The sequence below is a fragment of the Argentina silus genome (genome assembly GCF_951799395.1).
Source record: "Argentina silus genome assembly, chromosome: 6".
Classification (NCBI taxonomy): domain Eukaryota; kingdom Metazoa; phylum Chordata; class Actinopteri; order Argentiniformes; family Argentinidae; genus Argentina; species Argentina silus.
In genome coordinates, this window is record NC_139660.1 from 17,530,109 (window position 1) to 17,551,447 (window position 21,339).

General features: G+C 43.6%; 2 protein-coding genes across 2 annotated transcripts; both read left to right on the forward strand.

Moving 5' to 3' along the window:
- Positions 1-1,294: 1,294 nt before the first annotated feature.
- ntmt2 (N-terminal Xaa-Pro-Lys N-methyltransferase) lies at positions 1,295-8,038 on the forward strand (the record flags this gene model as incomplete). The annotated part of the gene is made up of 4 exons (XM_083671247.1): positions 1,295-1,458; positions 3,797-3,969; positions 6,860-7,112; positions 7,782-8,038. Exons 1-4 carry the CDS (start codon positions 1,299-1,301, stop codon positions 8,036-8,038), a joined length of 843 nt encoding a protein of 280 aa, XP_083527373.1. The 5' UTR covers positions 1,295-1,298.
- A 2,867-nt stretch (positions 8,039-10,905) lies between these two features.
- LOC310806294 (N-terminal Xaa-Pro-Lys N-methyltransferase 2-like) lies at positions 10,906-16,755 on the forward strand (the record flags this gene model as incomplete). Its single annotated transcript, XM_083672346.1, has 4 exons — positions 10,906-11,080; positions 13,408-13,583; positions 15,605-15,857; positions 16,499-16,755. The coding sequence occupies 4 exons, from the start codon at positions 10,906-10,908 to the stop codon at positions 16,753-16,755; spliced, it is 861 nt and encodes a 286-aa protein (XP_083528472.1).
- Positions 16,756-21,339: the final 4,584 nt, after the last annotated feature.

Sequence of the window (21,339 nt, forward strand, 5' to 3'; positions counted from 1 at the left end):
GCTGCCTCTTTTTCGAAAGTGATGCAGCAGGTTTGATGGATGTCTTGACTGAAGGGTCCGGTCACTGAGGTCACAAGCATGGATGACATTGGACATGGACTGTGAGGTCAGGATGTAAATATGTGAGCCTAAATTGCTGATTTTGTCATTTCACTCACAGGGAATTTGCTTGTCTGAGCAACATTCAAGTCTCCAAAGTGACAGGTGATGTCATCACACAAAATGTAGTTCTGTCTAGTTTCATGTTGGCACATACACTGGGAAATGTCTCCCCTAGGAACAGAAGATAATTACAATGAACTTTTCATGTAAAAAAGTTGCTTGAGTGAATATCTGTTTGCTATACTAGTATTGTTCAGAGTATTGGTTACAATTGTGATGTTCCAAAAACATCCACTGAACATGGTGTGTGTAACATCCTTTATCATAGTGGATGCATGATTGACACTTTGTGTTTCTTTAAATGATCTAAAACAGAAGACCGTGAATGTCACGTACAGTACACACTGATCAGAAATGTCGCTGGAGAGACATATGACCAAGAGGGTCAGATTAGATATCTCAACCCAAAGAGATCAGTCAGGGTGACACTCTTCTGAGAAGTGCAGAGATGACAAAAACTGAGAAGCTTGGTCTATGTTTCCGCCTCTATAGCCAGTAAGGAAATGTCACGAGGAGTTTTGGACTTATCACATGCATGGAACAGCTGAAACCAATCTTAGCAGGCGTCTTCATGTAATGCTTTAAATAGAGAGAAATATTTACATCTTGAGTTCATGCATGCATACTATCCAATACATGTACTGTTTGGTGGCTTGTTGCCTACTGTGTAACTTACAAGTCAATGTGCTGGCTTCTGAAGAACATTGCACAAAATACTATGTTTACAAACATGAGGAGATGCTGCTAAAATTAACTGCTACACTATGTGCCTATGAGGGGAAGGGTGGACGTATGGCCCTTCTTGTGTGCTTCTGGAATTTCTAGTTGAAAGTTCAGTTGCCACTGCATGCCTGTTCGTCTTCAGGGAGAAGGCTTTTTCTGAAACATATAGCCCCCCTCCCTCACCCCTCCCAAGGCAAAGGACTTGGAGGAAGTGCCAGAGACTTCAACCGACCCACAGATATAGCAGCAGCAGCAGCCAGCAGTGTCCCACACCGACACTGTCACTCTGTCACACACACTTGCACAGTTTCTCAGGCACACAACTGCCCAGTTCACACCCAGACACACACACACTACTGCTCGCTGTGCTGCTCACACACACGGCGCTAGACATGTCGATCCCTCCGCCCAACATGGAGTACAAGGGCACTGCGTATGACGAGGCATTCCGGGACCGCTGGAAGGAGACCGATAAATCCATGTGTCGCCACAGCATGTCCTTTCACCTGCACCACGCAATCAGGAATGACTTCTTCGCCAGCTACCTATATCTGCTGGAGCAGATCCCCCTGGGTATGGAGAGGGGAGAGGGGAGAGATCCAGCAGCCTCCATGGGGCTCTATGGGCTAAGTTAGGGGGGACTGGTGTGTGTTTGTGTGTTTTCTATCTAGTGGATTGCATCATACAAAATCCTACCCAGTGTCAGAGATATGTTAATTTACCCCAGATTTTGTTTCCATCTATGGACCCATAAATGTGCACTGGCTGGGTCTCTTGTATGATACCATGGTTCTGCCCACAGCCCATACATTAGCTTTATATGTCCATGATCAAATCAAATCAAATCAGACTTTATTTATATAGCGCCTTTCGTGCAAAATTGCAATACAATGTGCTTCACAATATAATGAAAATACAACAATACAGTGAAAATAAACATTAATATAAGGAAATACAACAATACAATGAAAATAAACGGTAATATAAGGAAATGATAGTATAGGAAATAAGAAACATGGTAGAACAGAGAGACCAGTGCAGCACAGTAGAAGAGGGTGGATTAAAAAAAGATGGATTAAGAGAAAGCTAAGCTAAAAAGGTATGTTTTAAGATTTATTTTAAAGGTGTTTACAGATTGTGATGTCTGTTGCATGATTCAGGTCCAAATTATATGAAATGATCATCTAACGGTGCTATGCTGATATGAGACAGACGTTTGATCATTCTCCCCGAAAATGTTTTGCTTAATATGAGAGATGCAACTTCAATCAAAGCCTCTCAATGCATATTGATATGAGGAAAAATATATAAGAAAGTGAGTGAAAATTATTTAGGATCCTATGTGACTTTAATGTAGCCTTCCTGTAAACTTATTTGAGCAGGCTTCAAATCTGACTGACTCAAGCCCCATTAATAGCCTGGTATGTGAAGTATGTAAGTCTGTCCTACCACTCACTGAAGGATCATGACAGTTAGAGTTTAAGATTACTTACAAGAGGCTGTGAAATTTAATGAGTTTAATAAACAAAATGTTTTATGTCTTCATAAAAGTTAACCAGACTATGGTATGATACAGCAGATACTCTGCTAGAGAAAGTTTTGTTTTTCTTGAAGGAAAACCAGTAGCTATCATTCCCTCCCCCTTCTTTACACCAAGTGAAGGCTTCTGTGTAGCAACCATGCTATTCATAGATAAAGAACATTGGTTAGTAATTGAATTATCCAGATGAAAATAGATAAACAGTCAAATGACTCTTCTCATCTGCATGTAAATCTGTGTGAACTGAACAATCTTAAGGTTTTGTGATTTAGTCCACAATGTATTTTTGTCCAAACAGTTGGAAGGACACATACAGGCTAGTAACACTATCCTCCCTTTAATGGGGTTAACCAATTACATGTGTGGGTGATAAGGAAAGGTGACAGTAAAGTGGCACTTAATTGGCAAAAGAAAACCTGAAGACATATCCTTCTCACTCTCTCTTCCTTCCATCTGAGTCTTGACGGATGTTCTGCATTTGAGAGCCTCCCTATGGGGTCACATGACCGGCTCTGCCTACCGGTCCTCCTTGTTCAGAATACAGTGTCTCTGCCAAACTTGATGCCTTGAGATTCTCTAACGTTTCTCCACCAACTGCCAAGTTGAAACGCCAAGTGAACGCTTGAGTTCTAGGCATGTATGGTCCGCTTGTGCGCTTGGTTTTAACCCTGAATTGTCTGGAGGTGACCTTTCAAATCCCTCTGCTTGATCTCTGCCCCATCTGATCTTCTTAGCATTGTGGAGAGAGTCCAGCTGGAACGTGGATGACTTCATAATGAGGGAGCAATGTTGAATCATTGTGTCATACATTTTACGACTGCATGTCTCATGCTGGCACACACACAGCCCCCGCATGACCCCCACCCGCTGTGAACGCTTCATTTAAGCCTTGATAAATGTGTGTTGATTCTCCTGGACTTATTTGAGCTCAGAACTAGTGTCACAAAAGGTCCTCAAAAGGTATTTTTGCACAAACTGAGAAAATTATCGGCCTGCCAACTTATTCAGCAGTGTAGGTTTTAGGAATTAAATCTGGTTTTGATAATGCAGAATTCTAGTAATATTAAAATATAATATAATGCATCATAAAGCCTATCTCATTGAGAAAGTTAGCACATATGTGTATTACACAATGAATAAACTACTTTGTTACACCCCTCTTACCTAACCTCATACCACAGCCGATCGGTAGGAAAAGACAAATGCTCCTGTATTTATAGGAGCATTGAGTTATAGTCTTATAACCTCATTTTCTTCCTGCATCTTCCACCAGATTTTCAACTTTGCTGTTCTGATGCTTCTCCCCAGCACACTTGCTCCCCCTGTTTGACTTCTGCTCTGTTCTATCCTGTGTGTGTCAATATCCAACAGTCAAACTCTTCGCTGTCACCTGCGAGTACATTGAAGGAGAGAAGCAGTTCTACTACAGGGCGCAGAAATTCTATGAGGACGTCCCTGCATCAGAGGAGGGAATGATGGGAGATTTTGTGGCGATCTCTCACATCGACCTAGAAGGTTCCAGGAAGTTTCTGAGTAGGTTTGTGGGGGTAAGAGTACTGTACCACTGAAATGACACCTCTGCTCTGTGTTTTGCTCATACTGTATTTCCTGTCTTTTATGGGAAAATGTGTGTTTTAGTCCTGGCTGAATCCTGTATGTCAACTGTAGTCAGTGTTTACTGTATTCATACAGTCACAATAATACAGTATTCATACAGTCCAAGTGTGGATATTTATGTCATCTATTTATGTCATCTATTTATGTCATCTATTTATGTCATCTATTTTACCTTTTCATCTACAAACACAACATCTAATGGCTTCTTGACCTTATTCCAGCTCTACACAAACACACTAATACATGCCCAGCTGACCCTTAGCCTTTCAGCCTTCTGTACACTGAGGAAATGTTAGACTTGCTCCTTGACATGATACACGCTTACAAGAGGGTAATAACCAGTGTCATGGTATTACTGCCCAGTATCTTGCTACTTTATAATGGAGAAGACACTCAATATTCAAACATTCCCTAAGAGTCACTCAACATCAAAGTGAGACAATTCCTTTGTCTCAATGAGTTTACCATGGCCATTTGGTCCATCAGGGGAAGAGATCACAAGAAGGGGGGCAGATTTGGTTTCTCCCCCTTCACCCTCAGGGTGACTTTGACTATGATGCTTGTACTGTAGGTAACAGACACTTGTTAGAGCAAACATTATATACCCCAAAGGCTGGTTGTGTGCCCTCTATAACCAGACCATGGTTGCCAGATCCTCACACAAATCCCTCTCAACTCTGTCAAAATGGCAAAGGCCATTCTAGATTACAGATGAAGCTTTACTTGATGTAGTCACCTGAAATGTTATACAGCATGCATTGCATAACCATGAGTTTGAATTCTTTCCATGCACTGGTTATCTGAACTGGTCATTAGATACAGTGCTGCTTGAAAGTTTGTGAACCCTACTGGGATGGTCATTATTTTTGTATAAAATATTAAAATGAACTTATAAAATCTTTATCTAAACTCCAATTCGTAATAAAGACATTCCAAAGTGGATTATTGGATTATTAATATCAGTGGATTATTTAACAAAAACTCTTTCGTGTGTGTATGTGAACCTCTTCAGTCAATAGCTTGTGGCACCTCCATTAGCAGCGATAACTTGGAGTAAACGTCTTGTATAGCCTCTAACCAGTCTCTGTCATCTGTTTTGAGGGATTTTTGCCCACTCCTCCTTACAGAACTCAGCCAATTGACTGAGGTTTAAGGGGTGTCTGGCATGAACTGCCCGCTTCAGGTCCAGCATCTCGATTGGTTTTAAGTCAGAACTTTGACTTGGTCAATCCAAAACACAAATCTTCTTTCTCCTGAGCCATTCTTTGGTAGATTTGCTTGAATGCTTTGGGTCGTTGTCTTGTTGGAAGACCCATTTTCAGCCCAGCTTTAGCGCCTTGACTGATGGCTTGACGTTCTGTTCAAGAATCTCCTGGTATACCTCAGAATTCATGGTTCCCTTAATGATATGGAGTCGTCCAGGTCCAGAGGAGGAAAAGCAGCCCCAGATCTTGACATTTAGCAGTTACCTGAGATGCAGCAAGGGAGGTCTGCAAATCTCTAGATGTTATGTTTGGGTTGGCTTTACTTGATTTATTATTTTTCTTGTGGCTCTTGGGGATATTTTGGAAGGGCGTCCACTTCTAGGCCGAGTTGCTGTCATGTTAAATGCTCTCCATTTGTAAATTATTTGCCTCACAGTGGACTGATGGAGCTCAAATCTTGTTGAGATGATTTTATAGCCTTCCCCAGACTGATGTGCTCTAACTACCCTCATCATGATGTCCTCTGACATCTCCTTTTCTCACAGCATAGTGTGTTTTGCATTCATCTGTATGGGGAACACAAAACTGACCAGGTTTCTTATCTCTATTTATCAGAGTCCTGCCCAAACTCTTTCCTAAAGATCTCTCATTTGATTGGTTCATTTGGTACCCAATTATTTACCCACCTAATTCTACTTACCTACTTGATTTAACCAGTGCAACCTGGGGTACACTTATTTTTGCACCTGTACTAATTTCTTTAGAATATAGGTTTTCTACTACGCGCATGATTTCCTCTAAACCAACATATGGAATTGGTATAGAGGAAATCATGCGCGTAGTAGATTAAAAAATACTGATAAAAAAGACTGGTTCTGATTAAATAAAGATTTCATAGTAAAAACTAAAAGAATCTACAACTGCACAAGGGCTTCACATACTTTCAAACAGCACTGTATGTTCTGCAAGCAAGAAACATCCAGAAAAAGGCAGAAGAAGAAAGTCGACACACGACACACCATCCCCTCTTTAAACTCTGCTGTGCTGTTGAACAGTGTCTGGGTTGTAATCCTGACAACTACATTAAAACTAAGCACAGTGGAGAGATTTAGAGTGCACCCAGGTTAAACAGTACATGCAAGGAGAGCAATATGGCAGTAATTCACCAAACCAGGAAGTCTTCTCTAACAACCAGAGTTCCTCAGGCCCCATCTTTCATACAATCACAGATTGGACCTCTGACCCCCCTCGTTCCTTAGGGGAGAGAGGGGGAGGGAGGGAGAGTGGTGAGGTCAGAATACAGAAGAAAGGGAGGCTTCTTTTGTTCTTTCATGTCAAAGTTCACAGTTTCATAATCCTGAGGTAGGGTGCTTGTTGCTGCTCTCTGTGCTTTTGACTTCCAAAGGCCACACATCTGGTATAGGTAACAAAACATACAGTATCTTTATGGTAACATGCACAAGGTAAACCTTTATATATTGTATGTATTTGCTTGTGTGTTTGTTGATGTTTACACCGTTATCATGTGTTTCATCACCTGTGTGCGTGTGTGCGTGTGTGTGTATGTGTGTGTGTGTGTGTGTGTGTGTGTGTGTGTCCCCTCTGTGTACAGGGTCCTGGTAAGGCCGGTACCAAGTGTGCCCTGGACTGTGGTTGTGGGATAGGTCGCGTGTCTAAGGGCGTCCTCATGCCCGTGTTTGAAACCATGGAGTTGGCAGACATGATAGAGGAGTTCCTGCTCCATGCCCACGAGACTTACCTTGGCGATGATGCTGACCGGGTCGAAACCTACTACTGCTACAACCTGCAGGAACTAACCATGCCCAAAAAGAAGTATGATGTCATCTGGATGCAGTGGGTTGCATGTAAGTATCAGTATGTACAGTACAGTATGCACAGTATGCATGTGTGTGTGTGTGTGTGTGTGTGTGTATGTGTGTGTGTGTGTGTGTGTGTGTGTGTGTGTGTGTGTGTGTGTGTGTGTGTGTGTGTATGTGTGTGTACTTTCCATCTGTGTTGCATCTCTCCACTTTTTAAATGTATGTGTAAGTGTGCCTTGCCTGATTAGTACAGTATGTATTTATGTACAGGTGTGAGCTCTACTGCATTTATAACTATACATTGCAGCCTTGTGATATGTCAGAGCTCCTTACAGAATTCCCTCAGTGTGTTGTGTCGCAGTGCCAAGTGGTGAACGAAGGAAACTCTGCCCAACTCCACAGTCTTATTTTAGGAGAGACAAGCATTGATTTCTCCTTTCCTGAAATGAATGTTGCCTCGGTGGAGCGGTATTTCAGGTTCCGTCTTTACTGCCTTGTTTGGTTTCCTCCACTCAAGTCACACATCCCTGATTCAGAGGGTGAAACCTGTCGCTTTCAGTTTATGAATATGAGACAACTAGATGAGAAAGAGAGCTCTGGAGATCGAGGGAGGGATATATCAGCCAGCCAGACAGACAGATGGTTCTACACGCCTTCATCCAAAACCACTCGTCCTGATTGGTTGTTTTGTGTTGCATTCCATCCTGTCTCCAGGTCACCTGACTGACAAGGACCTGATGGCGTTCCTGATGCGCTGTAAGAAGAGCCTGCGGCCCAATGGGGTGATCATCATGAAGGAGAACATGGCACGGCAGGGCTCCAAGCTGGACCCCATCGACAGCAGCCTCACCCGCCACCTGGACATCATGAAGAACATCATCTTCAGGGCCGGCCTGGAGGTCCTCGCTGTGGAGAAGCAGGAGGGCTTCCCCGACACCATCGTCCCTGTGTGGATGGTCGCCATGCAGTAAAGAAATGCTATCATCCCTGTGTGGATGATCAACATGCAGTAGAGAAACTCCATCATCCCTGTGTGGATGGTCAATATGCAGTAGAGAAACACCATCGTCCCTGTGTGGATGATCAACATGCAGTAGAGAAATGCCATCATCCCTGGGTGGATGATCGACAGCAGTTTTCATATTAGTACACTGAAACTCTATTACACATAACACACTCTCACACTCATGGAGGGGGAAGCTTACTTAGAGAGTTACATTACTTAGAGAGTTACATTACAGTTACATAAACAAGTACATAAACTCTATGGCACACTCTCGTACACTCATCGACACTCACAGTCTCTCACGGTCACAACTACATGCAGACAGAAGCTTATTACAAGTGCACACTTTTTCTTCAATGCAGACAGCTGTATATATTAATGTTGCTCTTTTTTAAGGTATTCAATAATGTATTTTATACTGTTGCCTGTAATATTGCATTTTAGACATCTTTTTTTTTTTTACAAAACGTATTTGACATTGTGTACAGTAGCTTCACTTTAATGAAGTATGTTTTGCTGAGGTAGAATTGTCAATGCCAATATCTACAGTAAGTAAACTGTATTTTGTAGTGCACTGACAATAGTATTTGTTGCATTATGTATTTGCGTTCATTAAATGAGGCTGTACATACATAGACACTAATGTTTGTGTTTTTTTTTTTAAGTCATACAGTCTGTTGCATTGTTAGGGCTCAAACAAGAATCTCAGGAAAATGTCTGATATTATGCGATCGGCGTTAGCCTTGTTAGCTTCATTATGTCTACCAACATTGAAAATGCCATAGACGATATATGGTGAAGACAAAAATGCTAACTGTTTTGATGAATGCTAGTCTAATGTTCTAACTAAGCTGTAGATACAGCAACAACAACAACAACAACATTTTACATTTACGGCATTTAACAGACGCCTTTTTAAAAAAAAATATATTAACAGGACAGAACTTGTACAGGGGGGTAGTGGGGGTGAAGAGGTCTCTAGGGTTGGGGTTAGGGTTAGTACAGGGGGGGTAGTGGGGGTGAAGAGGTCTTTAGGAGGGACTGTTAAGATGTAGCCTGAAGAGATGGGTTTTCAATCTACAGCGGAAGATCGCTAGTGACTCTGCAGTCCTGACAGTATTAGGAAGCTCATTCCACCAGCGGGGTGCCAGGACAGTGAAAAGCTGTGACCGAGTGGCGCGGCCGCTGCATCCACATAGAGGCAGCGGTGCCAGGCGGGCAGCCGAGGTTGAAGGAGTGATCATGCAGGGGTTTGTGGGCTAACCATTGCTTGCAAGTAGGGAGGGGCTGTTTCCTTTGCCGCCTGGTAGGCGAGCACCAGGGTCTTGAATCTGATGCGAGCTGCTACCGGGAGCCAGTGGAGGGTGCGGAGGAGGGGCGTGACATGGGAGAATTTGGGGAGATTGAGTGTTTGGACCAAAAGTTGTGCTGCTTCTCTGGTGAGGAATGGACGTATCCTTCTGATGTTGTAGAGGAAGAATCTACAGGAGTGTGCTGTCGCTGTGATGTTCGCCACACAGGATAAGTGGTTGTCAAGGATCACCCCAAGGTTCTTGGCTGTATGGGATGAGGTCACAGTAGAGTTCTCCACTGTGATGGAGAAGTCTTGGAGAGGGCAGGCTTTCCCTGGGAGGAAGAGGCAGCTCAGTCTTGTCAAGGTTGAGCTTAAGGTTGACATCCAAGTAGAAATGTCTGCAAGACATGCCGAGACACGTGTTGCCACCTGTGAGTCAGAAGGGGAGAAAGAGAGAAAAAGTTGAGTGTCATCTGCATAGGTGTGGTAGGAGAAACCATGTGAAGAAATTACAGAGCTGAGAGATTTAGTATAGAGAGAGAACAGTAAAGGCCCAAAGACAGAGCCCTGGGGGACCCCAGTGGTGAGGCACGTCACCTGGTATGAGCGACCGGCCAGGGAGGATGCAAACCAGGACAGTGCAGAGCCAGAGATGCCCAATTCTGAGAGAAACTTATCATGCCATGCAAAATATAAATTACTATGTTGGGGAAAACATACTCTAAGAGTATGAAATGTAGCTTTGAATCCTAAGCAACCAGCCCAGTGGTGAGTACATGTTGTTTGCAGTACAGTAGATCCAACACACAGCACTATAGCAGGTATCAAAGTTATGTGCCAGAAAACCTTGTTAGTACATAGGTGAAGTTATGAGTAGTGGTGCTCATTTTGAATTTCCTGTCTTTTGCGGTTTTTGACAAGCCATAACTCACTTAAAACATCGTTTTTGGTCATTAATAATTGCATGCTTTGCAACCATGGAGGTTTTTTTTAATAAGTTCTGATGATTTTTGTTTCAAAATGTTCTTTCTGAGTCTGTTTTTTATGCAGTGTTTGAAACTAAAGCTAATATGATTAGAGCTGTGTAGCTTGTATGTATACAAACATGAGAAGACGCTGCTAAAATTAACTGCTACACTGTGTGCCTATGAGGGGTAGGGTGGATGTATGTTGCTGCTGATATTACTGGTTGAAAGTTCAGTTGCCACTGCATGCCTGCTCGTCCTCAGCGAGTAGGATCGCTCTGAAACAGATAGCCCCCCACCCCCCCACCCCTCACCCCACCCAAGGCAAAGGACCAAGCAGGTGATCTGATAAGCCAAGCAGTTTTCAGCACTGCCCCAAGAAAGGGATCACTGTCGATCACTCACAGCCAAGCTGCCACAGACTTCAACCGACCCACAGATATAGCAGCAGCAGCAGCCAGCAGTGTCCCCCACCGACACTGTCACACACACTTGGACAGTTGCTCAGTCACACAACTGCCTGGTTCACACATACTACAGCTCCCTGCGCTGCTCACACACACAGGGCTAGACATGTCGGTCCCTCCGCCCAACATAGAGTACAAGGGCAACCACCAGGCGTTCAGGAACCGCTATAAGAAGACGGATGATGCCATGTTCCGCCACAGCTTGTCCTTCCATCTGCACCACGGCCTGAAGAACGAGTTCTTCGGCAGCTACATGTACCTGCTGGAGCAGACCCCCCTGGGTAAGGAGAGGGAAGAGGGCAGGACTGGTGTCAGGGGGGACTGGTGTGACACGGCATGCGTGTGTTCTAGTGGATTGCATCATACAAAACCCTACTACTGTCAAAGATATGATCTGTACCAAATCCTGTAAAGGAACCCATAAATGTGTTCTGGCTGGGTCTCTTGTATGATACCATGATTCTGCCCACAGCCCATACAAATTGGATTGTGTATGAATATATAGATTTTCACGCGCCCTGGATGGTAATATTTATATTTTTTAAATGATTTAGGATACTATATCGGATACAGATTAAGCCTAGTTCTAGACTAAAAAACATCCTTAATGTAGATTTGCCATTGAAATTGTGATTTAGGAGGCATTTAGGTGGTGTAGCGCACCATCTATCAACATATCCTGCATGTCATGCCCCTCTCTCTCACCCATCATTCCTGTCAATCTCTACTGTCTCTCTCCAGTAAAGCAGAAATTCCCTAAAAACATATTTTAAATAAATTGTGATTTAGTCCAGGACTATGTTTAATCTTTGTCTGCGAAACTGCCTTGTAACATACCTTGTAACATGCCCTCCTGTAAAGTTGATTATTTGATGAGGTTTCAAACCTGACCGACTCAAGCCTTATTAACGGCCCGATATGTAAAGTATGTAAGCACTTAGTCTGTGCTGTCATTCGCTGTAAGATTCATGCCAGTCAGAGTTTCATAGTCAGATTACTTACAAGAGGCTGTGAATAAATAAAATGTTGTATATCTTCATGAATGTTAACTAGACTACTATATGATACAACAGACATTATGTGTTTGAGAATGTTTTATTCAGTGATAGCTACTGGTTTGTATTTAACGGAACACAAACCAGTAGCTATCACTGAAGTAGCTATGGGTCGAGGTACAGAAGGCTTTGGTGTAGCAACCATACTATTCATTGATAAAGAGCATTGGTTAGTAATTGAATTATAATTCAGTGCAAAAGAAAACAAAAAAAGTAATCTCATCTGCATATAAATCTGTGTAAACCGGACAATCTTAAGGCGTTGTGATTTAGTCCTTTGGTGAGATGACCACAATGTGTTCTTGTCCAAACAGTTGGAAGGACAACTGGCTAGTAACACTATCCTCCCTCTAATTGGGTTAACCAATTACATGTGTGGGTGGCACTTATTTGGCAAAAGAACTCGAAGGCACAAATCTCTCTTGTTCTCGAGTTCTATCTTCCTTCCATCTGATTCTTGACTGATGTTACTATTCTTATCCTCCCTCTGATAGTCTCCCTAGGAGGTCACATGACAGGCTCTGCCTACCGGTCCTTATGTATCAGAATACAGTGTCTCTGCCAAACTTGACGCTTTGAGATTCTCTAACGTTTTGCCGCCAACTGCCAAGTTGATACGCCTAGTAAATGTTTGACTTCTCGGCATGTATGGTCCGCTTGTGCACTTCGTCTTGGTTTTAACCCTGAATTGTCTTGAGGTGACCTTTCAAATCCCTCTCCTTGATCTCTGCCCCATCCGATCTTCTTAGCATTGTGGTGAGAGTCCAGCTGGAATGTGATGACTTCTTATTGAGAGAGCAATGTTGAATCATGGTGTTATAAATTTAACCACTGCATGTCTCTGGCTGGCAAACACAGTCCCCTCTCATGATCCCCAGCCTCTGTGAACGTGTCATTTAAGCCTGGAGAAATGTGTGTCGATACTTCTGGACTTATTTGAGCTCAAGAACTAAGGCAGCCAAAGGTCCTCAAACTGAGAAAACGCATGCAGGCCCACAACATGGAATACATTTATTTTTCTGAAAACTGAGAAATGATCTAACTGCCCACTAATTCAGCAGTGTAGTTTTCAGGAGTTAAATCTGGTTTTGATAATGCTAAATTCTATATGTAATATAATTTACCGTAATCCCAGATCTTATTGAGAAAAGAAGTAAATATAACACAAAGATAAACAAATGTACATTCATATCTTACATTACTGAAAAGATATTGTAATTTCAACTGCGAAACTTCGTAGCTATATTAAACGCTGTGTGGTTAAACCAATTCAAGAGAGAGATTTTCCAAATGTGTGGTAGTTTTATTGTTTTACTTGAGAGTAGCCATGACGTTTTGGGGCTGAAACTGCCTTTTTCGTCCCCCATTTTCCCCCATCTGGAGTCTTGTTAGCCCCGCCCACTTACATATCTTAATCCAATAAATCAATCAATATTGGGTAAATCAGGAAGTAATTTTTGGAACTATTTGAAGCCTCCAGTAATTTCAGTGGTGCCACTATTCTAATATGACACTCTGCTCTGTTCTATCCTGTATGTGTCACTGTCCAACAGCCAAGCTGTATGCCGTCACCTGTGAGTACATTCAAGGAGTGAAGCAGTTCTACTACAGGGCGCAGCAATTCTACGAGGACGTCCCTGCATCAGAGGAGGGAATGATGGGAGATTTTGTGGCGATCTCTCACATCGACCTAGAAGGTTCCAGGAAGTTTCTGAGTAGGTTTGTGGGGGTAAGAGTACTGTGCCACTAGAATGACACCTCTGCTCTGTGTTTTGCTCATACTGTATGCCGTTTCCTGTCTTGTATGGGAAAACATGTGTTTTAGTCCTGGCTGAATCCTGTATGTCAACTGTAATCAGTGTTTACTGTATTCATTCACAGTCTATTCCACAGGACTGTATTCATCACAGTAATTAACCAAGTGTGGATATTAATGTCATCTATTTATGACACGGAATTCATCATCTTAAGTTTATAAAAAGACCTCCCATCCCTTTTTAGCTACAAAGGAAAATGTGCCTCTGCTCTCTCGAGCAAGACAGCATCTAATGGTCTTCTTGACCTCCTTCCAGCTCTATACAAGCACATGCCCAGATCACCCTTAGCCTTTAATCCTTCTCTACCCTCGGTAAATGTTACACTTGCTCCTCGACATGATACATGCTTAAAGAGGGTAGAGGGTCAGCATGCTCTATGCAGGGCCTTAGTGTGTGTGTGTGTGTGTGTGTGTGTGTGTGTGTGTGTGTGTGTGTGTGTGTGTGTGTGTGTGTGTGTGTGTATGTGTGTGTGTGTGTGTGTATGTGTGTGAGCGCATCTGTCTGCCTATTCATAGGAATGTGTGTGTGTGTGTGTGTGTGTATGTGTGTGTGCTACTGTGTCCAGGTTATTTATAGGGGTCATTTCTGGTGGAGCTCTAATTATTAGCTCCAGGGATTTGGGAGTTTGAAAATAAAGGCAGTAGGACATGCACATGGTGGATGCTAGCTTAGCCTCTGATGCTAATGTAAACACACCAACACTGATTTAACACCACTCTCAATACAGTATCCAGTGTCATGGTATTACCGCCCAGTATCCTCCTACTGTGCGTCATGGAGAAGAGATAATACATCCGTTGTGATGATAACCAGGCCTTCTGTACGTCTCTATATCCTTCACTGCCATTGCCTTAGGGTGACTTTGACTATGATGTTTGTCTGTAACAGACACGTGTTAGAGTAAACATTATGTACCCCAAAGGCTGGCTGTGCGCCCTCTATAATCTGACCACGGTTGCCAGATCCTCACAAATCCCTCTCAACTCTATCAAAATGGCAAAGGCCCCTCTTGATTTAGAGTCACCTGAAATGTTGTACAGCGTGTATTGCATAACCATGAGTTTGAGTTCTTTCCATGCCCTGGTTATCTGAACTGGTCATTAGATATGTTGCGCAAGCAAGAAACATCCATCCAGAAAAAGGCAGAAGGAGAAAGTCGACTCAAGCATTATTTTCAAACACACAACACACCATTCCCTCTTTAAACTCTGCTGTGCTGTTGAACAGTGTCTGGGTTGTGATCCTGACAACTACATTAAAACTAAGCACAGTGGAGAGATTTAGAGTGCACCCAGGTTAAACAGCAGTACATGCAATGAGAGCAATATGGCAGTAATTCACCAAACCAGGAAGCCTTCTCTAACAACCATAGAGATCCTCAGGGCCCCATCTTTCATACAATCACAGATTGGACCTACGACCCCCCTCGTTCCTTAGGGGAGGGAGGGAAGGAGGGAGGGAGGGAAGGAGGGAGGGAGAGTGGTGAGGTCAGAATACAAAATGAAAAGGATAAAAAAGAAGCATGATTCAAGCAAGGCTTCTTTTGTTCTCTGATGTCAAAGTTCACGGTATCCTTATCCTGAGGTAGGGTGCTTGTTTCTGCTCACTGTGCTTTTGACTTGCAGAGGCCACACATCTGGTTCTACAGCATCATTATGGTTACATGCATCATGGAATGTCCTTGTACTTTGTTGTGTGCGCCTAGCCTACTGTATGTATTTGCTTGTGTGCTTGTTAATGTGTACAACATTATAATGTGTTTGATTGTGTGTGTGTGTGTGTGTGTGTGTGTGTGTGTGTGTGTGTGTGTGTGTGTGCGTGCGTGCGTGCGTGCGTGCGTGCGTGCGTGCGTGCGTGCGTGCGTGTGTGTGTGTGTGTGTGTGTGTGTGTGTGTGTGTGTGTGTTTGTCTGTGTGTTCCCCCACTGTGTACAGGGTCCTGGTAAGGCCGGAACCAAGTGTGCCCTGGACTGTGGTTGTGGGATAGGTCGCGTGTCTAAGGGCGTCCTCATGCCCGTGTTTGAAACTATGGAGTTGGCAGACATGAAGGAGGAGTTCCTGCTCCATGCCCACGAGACTTACCTCGGCAACTACGCTGAACGGGTCGAAACCTACTACTGCTACAACCTGCAGGAATTATCCCCGCCCTCAAAGAAGTACGATGTCATCTGGATGCAGTGGGTTGCATGTAAGTATGTGTGTGTGTGTGTGTGTGTGTGTGTGTGTGTGTGTGTGTGTGTGTGTGTGTGTGCGTGCATGCATACCTGCGTGCCTGCGTGCCTGCGTGCATGTGTGTGTGTGTGTCTTCACACACTTTCCATCTGTGTTGCATCTCTCCACTTTTTAAATGTATGTGTAAGTCTGCCTTGTATTTCTGTACAGGTGTGAGCTCTACTGCATTTAAAACTATACATTGCAGCCTTGTGATATGTCAGAGCTCCTTACAGAATTCCCTCAGTGTGTTGTGTCGCAGTGCCAAGTGGTGAACGAAGGAAACTCTGCCCAACTCCACAGTCTTATTTTAGGAGAGACAAGCATTGATTTCTCCTTTCCTGAAATGAATGTTGCCTCGGTGGAGCGGTATTTCAGGTTCCGTCTTTACTGCCTTGTTTGGTTTCCTCCACTCAAGTCACACATCCCTGATTCAGAGGGTGAAACCTGTCGCCTTCAGTGTAGACAGATGTATCAGCCTGCCTCTCAGCCAGACAGCCAGTCCTTGATCCAAAATGTCTCTCTCTCTCTCTCTCTCTCTCTCTCTCTCTCTCTCTCTCTCTCTCTCTCTCTCTCTCTCATCCTGATTGGTTGTGTTGCGTTCCATCCTGTCTCCAGGTCACCTGACTGACAAGGACCTGATGGCGTTCCTGATGCGCTGTAAGAAGAGCCTGCGGCCCAATGGGGTGATCATCATGAAGGAGAACATGGCACGGCAGGGCTCCAAGCTGGACCCCATCGACAGCAGCCTCACCCGCCACCTGGACATCATGAAGAACATCATCTTCAAGGCCGGCATGGAGGTCCTCGCTGTGGAGAAGCAAGAGGGCTTCCCCGACACCATCGTCCCTGTGTGGATGGTCGCTATGCAGTAGAGAAACGCCATCATCCCTGTGTGGATGATCAACATGCAGTAGAGAAATGCCATCATCCCTGGGTGGATGATAGCCAAGCCTGTAGAAAAAGCAGTTTTCATATTAGTACACTGAAACTCTATTACAGACAACACACTCTCACACTCATGGAGGGGGAAGCTTACTTAGAGAAAAACAGTTACATAAACAAGTACATAAACTCTATGACACACTCTCGTACACTCACAGTCTCTCATGGTCACAACTACATGCAGAAAGAAGTGTATTACCAACAGGCTCACAAGCGCACACTTTTGCTCCAATGTAGACAGCTGTATATACAGTATTAATGTCGCTATTTTTTAAGGTTTTAAATAATGCATTTTATACTGTTGCCTGTAATATTGCAGATTTTAGACATATTCTTTTTTACAAATGTATTTGATATGTGTACAATACTTTCACTTACAGTATGTTTTGCTAATGTACAAATGTGACAATATCTACAGTAAGTAAACTGTATTTTGTAGTGCACTGACAATAGTATTTGTTGCATTATGTATTTGCATTCATTCAATGACACTGTACATACATCGTATTTTAGTCATAAGGTCTGTTGAATTGGGAGGGCTCAGATCGTATCTCAGAAGAATGTCTCATATAATTGCATACGTTGCAACCATTGAGGCCATTTTAATAAGTTCTTGTGCTTTTTTTTTTCTTCAAAATGTTCTTTCTGAGTATGTTTTTCATTCAATGTTCGAAACTAAAGCTAATACGATTAGAGCTGGATAATCATAGTTGGCCATTATAATCAGGTCTAGTACTGTAAACACTGGCCAATTTCCCTCATGTATACAGTACATCCTCCCAGCCAACTACTAAGCTCCAGTCTTACTACACAGAGGACAGAGAACAAGAGAGGACAGAGAACAAGAGATAATTGAGATCCCCTCAAATGGTTATGATAACGCTCCTAAGTATTATTTTTTTCTATAGCTAACAGTAGAAAAAACACATTGTTTAGGTTAATAGCTTTCAGCTGGGCCCTGAGGTGGGCTGGGGGGGCGGGGTGATTACTTCCTGATTTTGACAGACAGTGCTCGCTTTCATATCTGCCTTGGCTTTGGTTCAAACCTGTCAGATGTTGACTGCATAAAACACATCGAGGAGTTGCCTCAAATATTCAGCGTTAGCGTGCGTAAGCACTCCACAGGAGTGGGTTAGAGGACCCACAAAAGTGGAAAGGAGTTGTTCCTCCCAAAACCCTGTAGCAGTGTATGAAAGGATGGTTTGTCAATGATGAGTGAGGCCCCAGAAAAAATCCTAAATCAGTGTTGAAGGCAAGGTGGCGTGAGATGATCTATCCTGCATGTTCTCCCCTTAGAATGAGTCTTTTGATATGTGAATAGCCCGTACACATTTCCCACATCCCTTATGAATTAAAGATCAAAATGCCCCAAAGTTACATTTGTAGGTATTTTTTTCTCTGGAAATAGCAGCCAAATGTGCTGTCACCTTTTCAGAAGTGGTTAGTGTTCGTGACAGTCAGGGCTATCATTCCTAATACTTCTCAATGTCCTCCGAGGCGGCCCAGCAGCAGTTTGAATACGTTAGCAGAACTAACACTAATTTGTCCCGTCACGTCAGCAGCAAAGAACATTGGCCGTGGGTCCAGACGGAGCGTATCTCACATAGCAACAGACAGGAGAAAGGGATGTGGGCTTTACTGTGGGCAGGTATGATTACACAGACACGACACTGCAGAACAATTTAAGTCAATGCCAAAAGTAGCTGCAGAGGAGAAAATATGTCAAATTATGGATAATATTAAGAATTCAAAAATATGCTATTTTTTCCATTATGAAATCATGGGATTATTTGAATCATGTGGTAAGGAGCTATAGAGATGGCATGCTGGTTATACTGTAGCTACAGTGTTTTTGTGTGAAGATTGTAGAACCTTACAGAAACAAGAGGCTTGTTTTCCAGACTGGGCCCAGAAGCCCCAGACAGTCCCTGCTTTGATCCTGGATAGAGTGGGCCTTTGTGGGATCCTTAGTGGAGGGAAACCTCAGTCTCTGGAGCCAGGATGCTTTCAACCAGAGAGAGAGCGAGAGAGAAAGAAAGAAGAAAAGTCTTCCTCCCTGGGAGAATTCATACCAATAGAATGTGCCTTTAATTCATCTGCTGTTCTCATAGTAAATCATGTTACAAAAAAAAAGTGGGACCTGATGATTTTGGGCTGGCTCTTCTTCTCGGTCAGAGAACCAACCACGTTTCGCCCGTAAACGCTCCCAGCGTGTTGTCTGCTGTCTGAGGGTGGTTTAACCTCATTCCCGCTCGTCAGCTCAAAGGCCAGGGATTGGTTACACACACTTTTTATAGGCCCTGTGGATATGTGATATTTGATTGAGCTACGTGGGTTCTGCCCTAGGTATCAGGTGCTGCTGACACTAGGGTTTAATACCAAGCCAAACAAACAGTGACAAATGACAGCATCCTGACTGGCAGAAAGTACCAGTTCAGTTCAGCAGGTTCGGAGTCAGTTCTCAGTTCTCTGACCTCTCCACAATGTTATTTCTTTGGAGGACGATTACTGGAGGGAAAATCAATGTTTTTACCGAAATGTTTTTTTCTTTTAGCAGTTATGGAAAGTATTGCTCACAACCAAACAAGGGAATTGTTTCCCATCTGCATCTGGCATGGATGACTTGGAGAGTGCTTGTGGGTGTGGGATGACTGGGGCATGAACCTCAGGGGTGATTCACCGTGACTATGGTTGGGTCACGCAGGGCTAGTGTGTTCAAGTGTGCTCTAGTGTGTTCCAATGTGTTCTAGTGTGTTCTAATGTGTTCTAGTGTGTTCTAATGTGTTCTAGTGTGTTCTAACATGTTTCAGTGTGTTCAAGTGTGTTCCAGTGTATTCACTGGGAGCAGAGGCTTAATCTGACCTCAGAGCTTTACAAGTCCACAGAGGGCCTGGTCCACAGCGGCCAACAAGGCAGTGTGTGTGTGTGTGTGTGTGTGTGTGTGTGTGTGTGTGTGTGTGTGTGTGTTTGAGGCGATGGAGGTAGGCAACAGAAGTGCATCTTAAAACTGTGTGTGTGTGTGTGTGTGTGTGTGTGTGTGTGTGTGTGTGTGTGTGTGTGTGTGTTATCCCAGACAGGAGCCAGACAGCTGAATATGTTAGTGTGGTATTTTTACAAGCTAGTGACAAATGACAAATGAGTACATCAACCCACACCAGTGAATGCAATCTACTCTGTTTTCTCAGATCAAAGCATTCACCTTGTCACTAAGGTACACATACATCATACTGTGGTCGTATGTTAATGTGCTGTGCGTGTGTGTGCATGTAAATGTGTGTCGTCCCAATTGTTAAAACAAAATGCACATTTCCATCCTGCCTGTTTATCACAGCTGGTAAGAGGTAAACAAAGCAGTGGCGTGGGTGGAGGGGGAAATTACATGTGCAAGTGCATGCATTAATTCACTGTAATTTGGTATAACAAACACCTAATTTAATTACACTGAGTGAAGTTTAACAGTGGAACCACCCAATTAGATTAAAATGGAGGGGGGGTTGAGTAGGGAAAGTCAATCCCCCTGTATTATTCTGGTTGTCTGTTGTCTAAAGCCATGTGGAGCTAGCTTGGAGGCCCTTATGTTGTTCTCTCTGCCCCTGGAAGCCCTATCCCTCATGCTGGTTTCAATTCCTTAACCTTTCAGATCACGGTATAATGAGTCAAAATGGCTCGCACATGCACATTATGCCCCGACGAATCATTTTTCCAGCCAACCAATTTACTCCCATGATTAAATCTTTTTTTCCAATATGAGTCAGAGCCAGGCGAGGCAGTGTTTTGAGTGTGTCTATGTGTGTGTGTCTGTGTGTGTGTGTGTGTGTGTGTGTGTGTGTGTGTGTATATGTGTGTATGTGTGTGTGTGTGTGTGTGTGTGTGTGTGTGTGTGTGTGTGTGTGTGTTTTTGGACCGGTTCTGAGGAACCTTTCAGAGTGTGTTCTGATGTTGTATTCATGCGAGGGGGCACAGAAACACGACCCAGCGCTGGAGCCATTAGCTGTTCTATTAAATCTCGGGGGACTGAAAAAAGACGGGGCTTTAACAGCAGGTATTTCCTGTCTCTTGATCTTGGGAGGCAGAGCTCATTTTTGCCGGTGGGGGTTCGGTCTTCATAACAAGTTGCGGTTTGATGCCAACAGTTTATTATTCAATTTTATTTAGGGTGTGTGTGTGGGAGGGGTGGGGTTGGGGGGGGGGGGGGGGGGGGGGAGGGAAGAAAGAAACACAAAGATCGCTTCAGCACCAGTTTGAGGTGAGGTTGGTTGTCTAGTTGGAGCGAGAACACGACAGCCAAAAGCCTTTCGTTGTGCTCTCTCCCCTCCCATCTCCTCTCATCCCTCACTCCCACACAGGGCGAGGGCCAAAGTGTCTGGAACCATCTCATGTTGTTTCTTCTTCTCTATTTAAGCCTCGCAGACCTCCTTAAGCGTGAGGAGGTAGTTTGGGTTTTCACTGTGAGGAAAACAGGATGTGAGCTTTTAAGACCACACTAAAGGAGTTTATGACGGAGGGGGACATTG